Source organism: Cajanus cajan, chromosome 5, assembly GCF_000230855.2.
Source record: "Cajanus cajan strain Asha chromosome 5, NIPB_CcT2T_4, whole genome shotgun sequence".
Lineage (NCBI taxonomy): Eukaryota > Viridiplantae > Streptophyta > Magnoliopsida > Fabales > Fabaceae > Cajanus > Cajanus cajan.
In genome coordinates this window covers 26,616,789-26,625,365 of record NC_138521.1, presented here as the reverse complement: position 1 = coordinate 26,625,365, position 8,577 = coordinate 26,616,789, and the positions used below count along the sequence as shown (strand labels likewise).

The following is an 8,577-nucleotide window of genomic DNA, read 5'->3' as shown; positions in this document are numbered from 1 at the left end:
AAAAAGAGTTGAATACTAGTAAAATTTGTAGTTGATTGATAGATTAAAAATAAATGAAAAATAAAAAAAAATGATATTTTAAAAAATATATTTTATATAGCTAAATTTTTATATATAATATATGATTATAATTTTACCTTCTCCCAATATATATTATATTTTTTTAATGTAATATAATAGCTACATATTTTATTTCTATTGCATAACATAATAAATTACATTGATAATATATTTTAATTTAATCACTCATAATATCTAATCCCAATTGTATTCTTGCATATTTCATTAGTAATATATTAGAATACAATGATATAACTATAACTCTTATAGTTATAAGGTTATATTTATCATTTTATTCAACTAATCTTAATCTCATAACAATCTTTTCTTTAAACAAGATATTTTTGCAACCTCTTATACTATATTAGAATACGGTGATATAACTCCTGATATAAGGTTATATTTATCCTTTTATTCAACCAACTTTAATCCCATAACAATCTCTTCTTTAAATAAAGTATCTTTGTAACCTCTTATACTATATTAGAATATACCGATATAATTCTTATTATAAAGTTATATTTAGCATTTTATTCGACCAACCTTAATCCCATTACAATCTCCTCTTTAGAGATGGTGTTTTTGCAACCTCTTATTACCCATTTCCACATAAATCACTTCTACATAAGTGAGATGTGTTTTTTATTAATTGCCTTGTAAGCAGAGTGTAAGTACAAATGAAACATGAATTAAGCAACTAGTTGTTTACCTTGGTTTTCTTTTTCTTACCCATGGGTGGTTGAACTCTCTGTGACCCAGATTTGCAGTTAGTTACATACGACTGGAGTATGCGGTGCGTCACGTGCGTGCCTATACATGTTGACCTCATGCACCACGTGCTCAGATATTTAAATACTCTAATTCGGTTCATAGTCTCTACAATATTCCATTTTCACAGGGGAAATCCAAACTAAAGCTTAGTAGCCATGGCAATGAGACAAGAGGATTGGGTGACTGTGACAACAACGTTATCGCTGTTGCTCTTTCTTTCTTTTCCGTCGTTCAGTTACGGAGTTGTTCCTCCTCGTACGTTCCTCAATAAGCTGTCTGAGGGCAAATATCTCACCAATCACGAGCTCTGGCTCGACCAAACCCTCGATCACTTCTCTCCCTATGTATCTCTCTCAAAATGCATTATTCTTTCGAAATTTTGAGTGGATTATGGTTCTTTCGATTTATTCTAATGCTGTTGGTTGTTGCTCTGCCTCTGCAGGATCATCGTCAATTCCGGCAACGTTACTATGAGTTCCTGGACTATTTCCGGATTCCTGATGGGCCAATTTTTCTGGTAATCGGTGGTGAAGGTACATGCTATGGTATAGCGAATGACTATCTTGCTGTAAGTTGCAATTCTTGCTTCAAATTTGTATTGATGTATTTTGTTGGTTAATTTGGATGCATTCATGGCTCAATACCGAATGTTGAAGTTAAGATCATGAGTTTTGGAATAGAACAATTATGTTGTGACCAATGGGACGGAAAAGGATAGTCGTCTACGTGACGAATTTTGTGTTTTTCTATCTGTCCTTGTAAAAGTCAACAAGCTCACCATGCATGATGATTTGTGGTTAGTTTTACACTGGCAGTGCATGACTTATTTTCTCATATTATATAGGCACTGGGTATTTATTGTGTATGACAAGAGAGATAAACGCAAAATTTGAACATCAAATGTTAAGATCCGTTCCCCCAACAAGACTGATTTCTCATTTTGTTCCTATGAAAGAATGATGTGGCTTTTGTGAGGATGGAAGAAAACTTAGTTATACTAATACAAACAAATCTCCATGCCTTGTTTTATCCTTAGGTATTGGCAAAGAAGTTTGGAGCGGCTTTGGTTATGCTTGAACATCGCTACTATGGAAAGAGTTCCCCATTTAATTCTTTGGAGACGGAAAATTTGAAATACCTTTCATCCAAGCAGGCACTCTTTGATTTGGCTGCTTTTCGCCAGTATTATCAGGTAAGCTACATTGTTTTGCAGTCATAGTTGATGACAACTTTGTAGAAATGAAGCTAGTAAAATAGTAACCTAAGAAATTTTGTAGAAAAAAAATCTTGGATAGCTCTTTGTTTGAAGTTTTCTAGTTAGATAACCAAAAAACGTAGGTAATACAAGGCATTGGCATTGGTCACATATAAGTTTCTGAGAACCAAATGTCAAAATTTTGTAAATGTTTACTGGAAAGGATTAGTGTGATTGTTGTTAGAAGGTCCTGCATTGCCTGCCTCAATTTTTGGTGTGCAACTTATATATTTCTTGGATTTTACCTAATGTCAATTTGTTTTAAGATGAAATCTAATATGGTATCAAAGCCTATAGTTCATCTTGGTAAATACCATATTTTGGTAAGCTTGCCTGTTTTGGTGGACATGTGGAGGGGGGGGGGGAGAGGGGGTTGTTGGTAGGTCTTACATCGCTCTTCTCAATTCTTGAGATGCAACTTATATATGTGTTATGCAACTTCACTTAGTGCCAATTGATTTTAAGATGAAATCTAACAATTGTGAATGACATTCAAATATAGATTATGGTTAGTGATGGTCAACAGCATTGAGAGTTTGAGACATTTGTCAATTGATGTTTTCTGTTACAAAGTTTACCTAACTTTTTTTTATTTAAAAAAAGTTGAATTGCATTGCATGCTGTATAAGAAAGATATGTTGGTGAATCCAAATTTTGTAAAGAAGAAATTTAATTTTGAATGGTTAGGTTGGAAAATTAGATTGTTCCTCAGCAATTATTGCTTTCGTGCTTTACCTGGGCTTGGAATATTTTATGATTCTACTTGGAGTTGCAATTACATTGCATGTATATTAGTCCCGTATTCAAGCCTTAATTTCTAGTTCTGCAATTTCCTGCAAGCATGCTTAATTATACCTAATGTATCTATGGTTATTCAATCAAGTAACTTCTGCGTTAACAGTTTGTGGATACTTTCTAGCTGTCAATTTATCATATTTCCATCTTCTGTTTGATTTTTACTTGCACCTTCAGGTTTTTCTGTGGCATAAGTTAAATTTTTAAATAACCCATTCTTGCATATGGTGTCTATTAGATTGCTGGCGTCCTGCCCATTTTATTTGATTTCTTGCTGTCATTTTCATGTAGGACAACATAAATGCAAAGCTTAATAGAACAAAAATTGAAAACCCATGGTTCATTTTTGGCGGCTCATATTCTGGAGCACTCAGTGCATGGTTCCGTCTCAAGTTTCCCCATTTAACATGTGGAAGTCTAGCAAGTTCTGCAGTTGTTCTTGCTGTTTACAACTTCACAGAATTTGATCAGCAGGTGAGGAGAGCTATTATTTTTCATGGTCATCTTTTGTTTCTTTAGTCTACATGCTATAAAATGTTAAAAGTTCCCTCTTGTTTTATTTCTGTCAAATTTTGAGTTCTCGGTTTTATCTTTCACTGCAGATTGGCGAGTCTGCAGGAGCTGAATGCAAAGAAGCGCTGCAAGAAACTACTCAGCTCATTGAACACGAACTTTCAACCAATGGAAAGGAACTGAAGGCCTCTTTTGATGCAGATGATGTATGCTCTGTTCCTTTGTTACTCTTTCCTTGCAAAAGTATATTGTAGCTTCCCCAAGAACATAAAATATGTTGCCTAGTAGACTTTTTAGTTTGATTGCCATGTTGCATGCTGACATTTTCCCTGTTTTGCAGCTTGAAATAGATGGAGACTTTTTGTATTTTTTGGCTGATGCTGCTGCTATAGCAGTAAGTGTTATGATTATAGCTGTTTTTGTTATTAATTTCAATCTCTTGTATTCAAATTCATTATGCCTTCTCCTTTTTCTGGATCCATGTTACAGTTTCAATATGGAAATCCGGATAAAGTATGCAAACCTCTGGTTGAAGCAAAGAAGGCTGGAGAGGACTTGGTGGTATGCTTTTCAATCTAGTTCCTTTTTCCAGATATTATGAAACTGCTCAATGTAGTTCTTCTGTTTTTTATACCACTTGCAAATGAATAATTTTATATATTCCTTTTCCTTTTGCCACTCTAAATTATAGTTTACTTTATAGTCATGTAAAATTCTTGGTTGTATTATACAACTCAGTGTTTGTTCTATCCCTGATGAGACCCTCGAGTCCAATAACTCCAAGGATGAGGAAATATCACTGGTTCAGCAGGTGAACCATGAAACTAAGGATTAGAATTATATTCTAGGAGGGGAAAAGGTGGGACATCTGGCTAAGGATACAAGGGATAGTTAAATATGATGAGTGGGCTAGATGTGGTTGGGAGAGAGAGGTTTCTGTTATTAGTCATGGAGAATTCAGCTGTAGGCTCGGGTAAGGAACAGTGGGTTCCTTGGAGGTTCCTATTAATTCCTTTAATGTTTTTTATATTTGGGTATCTCATTTTCATCCTATAGTGAGATTAATACACTGTATTTGACTTCATTTTGAAGATTGTAGATTATTACACTATGATAATGTGTGGTTCTTGGTTTATGCCAATGTTTGCCCCTTTCATCTGAAATATATACAAACAACATATCTACTGTAATAGTTTTCTCCCAACTTGAACTACTTTGAAATGGGCTAATGGCCTTGCTAGCTCATGTACTCACCCCGTTAACCATGATCTCCATAACATAACATGAAATTTGGTATTGTCATATTTGGATACTCTAGATTATGAGTTTCTTGATATGGTCATTAGCTCCATCTTCCTCTTTGCAAATATTGAAATAATTGTCTCTACTTTCTTCTTTTGTTACTTGTGTCTTTGTGGTTTACATCTGATGGAAACTATATAATTCAACATGCAGGATGCTTATGCCAAATATGTCAAAGAGTACTATACTGGAACTTTTGGTGTTAATGTACAGACTTATGATCAGAAGTACTTGAAAAAAACTGCTATTAATGAAGACAGTTCTGCTCGATTATGGTGGTTTCAAGTTTGCACTGAAGTTGCATACTTTCAGGTGGCTCCCTCAAATGATAGTATTCGCTCCTCAAAAGTTGACACAAAGCAAGTTCCTTACCTCACGGTTCACTTTATATACTCAATTGACGGGATTCTATCACTATCACACTACGCCTATCATATTTGTACTAAGTAGTTTCTCATACGTTGCAGATACCATTTGGACCTTTGCAAAAATGTCTTTGGAGAGGGCATCTTTCCTGATGTCGATGGAACTAATTTATACTACGGAGGCACACAAATTGCTGGTCTATAAACTTGCCTATGCCTGAATTTTTATGTTATTCGCCTCCCTCCCCTCTCCTCATTTTAAAAATATATGCAAAAATAAATAAAATTACAAGTAATATACATGATATGGTAGATAATCTCATTAAATATGCTTGTATGACTCATTTACTCTTTCATTATAATTTTTTTTTCATATATGTCCAGGCCATGATGATTGTCGTCCTGAACATGAACTTTAAAGTCATTTTGAAAATGAATTTCTTTTAAGTTACATATTTCAATCTGAATTATGTGCTTACCCGTATAAGTTAGTATATAAAACAAATTGTTCAGCGCATAAATTTTATGGCATCCTATCGTTTTACTCTGTATATACTAAATATAACCTGATTTCATGTATCCTATTCTGGTGTACATGGACAGGTTCAAAAATAATATTTACAAACGGCTCCCAGGATCCTTGGCGTCGTGCTTCCAAACAAACGTCATCTCCAGATAGTGAGTTTCCATTTACTTCTTATCAATTTAGCCAATAACATTTTTCTTTTGATGAAAAGTCAATCACATTTGTTATCCTTGTCATCCCTGTGGCAATATATCAGTGCTATATTTTTCTGTAATCCAACATGAAATGTTTATTTGATGGCTATCTAGTATCTAGTGACAAATGAGTGGTTCATTTCCAATAAAAGTTATAATAAATAATTTGCAATTTCCTTTGTTTAGTTGCTTGAATGTTAGCAGCATGATCTTAGGCCACAGTTCAAACATCTGGTACTATTCTTTCTTTCTGCCCTTTGTTTACCTAATAAAGGGGGAGAAAAAGAGTTCTGAATCATGTAACACATTATAAAAAATATTATATATTGCTCAGCCAGTTCAATGCAAGCAATACTGTTATTATTTTTGAATGCTGCCTAATTTCTATTAAACCTTTCAGTGCCGTCCTACATTGTCACATGTTATAACTGTGGCCATTGTTCTGATTATCGAGGATGTCCTCAAGCTCCTTTCGTCATTGGAGGTATGCATCGCATTTCCGCTCCAGCATATTACTTTTAATGTTTCTCTCTATATATATATAACTTTTGCATCTTAAAAGAGAAGTAGGACAAAGACATAAATACTCTTAAGACCTTTAAAATACTCGTTCGTCTCAATTCACCAATGAAATGAAAGTCTTAAATAAATGGTTTAAGAACTTCTATGCTAGAAAAGACCTTTCAAGAAATATAGTCCTCAGCAACTTCATTGCATGACCCAAAAAAATATTATTTGACAAAAATATTTTTTATCAGTCTTTGTGACATGAATATTTAATATGCATAATTTTAATTACTTTTCATTCAATACCCTATTTTATCTTGATCCACTTATATATAACACATTGTACTCCCAAAACTCGCATTAAGGAACAAGGTCAAAATCTTTGCTTAAAGCTTAAACTCCTTTATATAATATAATAAGTGCTGAGGAATGTGAGTTTCCTCTATTTTTAAATCCATTTTTTTGCTACCCTGTGCTTCTTAAAAAAAATATCACCTTAGTATACTATGTTATTATTTATTCTATTTATTGATAACAAAGCAAAAACTCATTTTGCTGTTATATTATGCAAGTGTATTTTATATATACACACATACACATGTATTTGTTATTGTTTCAATAATAATAATAATACTCTTTTCGTTTCCTCTTTCTTTTTAATTGCTTCAATTTGCTTATTTTATTATTAAAATGTTCAATTTCACCCTTTAATTTAAAAAAATGATGAAATGTGGTCTTTTCCATCCAATTGAGACTAACAATGTTAATTCCTATACATATGGCACAGAAAAAAAAATGACTTGTATCATCACATGTAAAAAAAATGTTAATTTCTAATAACAATAGGGAATTTTACATGAAACATATTAATTTCTAATTAAAGAGTTATGGAAAATTTATAATAAAAAACAAATTAATTAACATATGGAAAATATATAAAATGCGAGGGTAAATATTTATAATATAATATTCTTATTTTATTTTCTTGTCACTTAATATTAATTACGATGTCTATAATCATTGTCTTTTTTAGACATGCAACGACTTTCCTTTATGATAAAAAATGTTATTCATCAATAAATTTTTTTATACTAACTGGATTTATACTACATGTTAATTAAGATTAATTAATTTTAATTTATATTAAATCAATGTTTTTCTTAAATATATTGTGTGGAACATATTATTATAGATGTCTAAGCAATGTTATTGTTAAATAATGGCTATTATATATATATATATATATATATATATATATATATATATATATATATATATATATATGGGAATGCTAATATACTCCTACTTATTTTTTAGTGGGAATATGTTAGTAACGTACACCAAAATTTTAGGACAAAAAAATCACTCATTTTTTTTGATTTGGTTAATTTGTATAAAGGATATTATAGTAATTTAATTTAAATATCCTTTATACAAATTAACTAAATCAAAAGAAATAGTGATTTTTTTGTCTTAAAATTTTGGTGTAGGTTGCTAACATACTTCTACTAAAAAATAGATGGGAGTATATTAGCATTCCCCATTATATATGCGCAAGCACCAGTCACTATATTAGTCATTTAGTAATAATTATAAAAAGAGCAACAGATAAATTATATGATCAATGTAAAGTTATACCAACGTTCTGATTAGTGAATTTTGTTTTCAGGTAGTGAGAAAAACTGCACCAATCCTGATGCAGTTCACAAAGTAAGGCAAATGATTGCTGAACATATGGACTTGTGGTTATCTGAGTGCACGGACACAGGCAGCAGAAGTTTTATATGATTATTTACATACGATGTGAATGATGTACTATAACTACGCAAGAATTTCGGTATTTCTTTTCTTAAAAAGATAATTATAATTATATAACACCATAAAATATTTTGTTGGTTTCTTTGTATAAACTGACATAATGTAGAGCAGAACGTCTACACCACGTATTAAATGTGTCTTTTTAGTCCAAATTTTATATTTTGGTATGTGTTACAATAGAAATAGAAGAGCACCATTCGACCAGGTGTTTGCTCCAAAAAAAAAGAAAGATGAAGGAAAAAAGAAGTAAGAGAGAATAATTCTGTTATAATTTTTAGGCTAAAACCCTATTTTGGTTTCTTATATTAATTGTTTCTTTCAATTTAGTCCCACTTTTATTTTTGGTTTTAATTTAGTCTTAAATAAATTAATTGGTTTCAATTTGGTCTCAAATATATTATTTGGTTTCAATTTGGGACTTCCATTCAAATGATTTAAACGGAATTAACTTTTGGCTACGTGGATGTCACG

At 31.8% G+C, this 8,577-nt stretch overlaps 1 protein-coding gene across 1 annotated transcript; it reads left to right on the top strand.

Moving 5' to 3' along the window:
• Nucleotides 1-793: 793 nt before the first annotated feature.
• Nucleotides 794-8,258, top strand: LOC109790476 (putative serine protease EDA2). Its single transcript, XM_020349631.3, has 12 exons — nt 794-1,175; nt 1,274-1,399; nt 1,868-2,023; nt 3,173-3,355; nt 3,484-3,600; nt 3,735-3,788; nt 3,884-3,955; nt 4,850-5,055; nt 5,164-5,258; nt 5,665-5,739; nt 6,182-6,265; nt 7,958-8,258. The coding sequence occupies exons 1-12, from the start codon at nt 987-989 to the stop codon at nt 8,074-8,076; spliced, it is 1,476 nt and encodes a 491-aa protein (XP_020205220.1). The 5' UTR covers nt 794-986; the 3' UTR covers nt 8,077-8,258.
• Nucleotides 8,259-8,577: the final 319 nt, after the last annotated feature.

What these genes read in the sequence shown, in the direction of transcription:
- LOC109790476 (XM_020349631.3), top strand. Translation starts at nt 987, where the DNA reads ATGGCAATGAGACAAGAGGATTGGGTGACTGTGACAACAACGTTATCG. An exon ending in AGGCTGGAGAGGACTTGGTG is followed by an intron (nt 3,956 to 4,849) that starts GTATGCTTTTCA and finishes TTCAACATGCAG; the next exon opens with GATGCTTATGCCAAATATGT. An exon ending in TCCTCAAAAGTTGACACAAA is followed by an intron (nt 5,056 to 5,163) that starts GCAAGTTCCTTA and finishes CATACGTTGCAG; the next exon opens with ATACCATTTGGACCTTTGCA.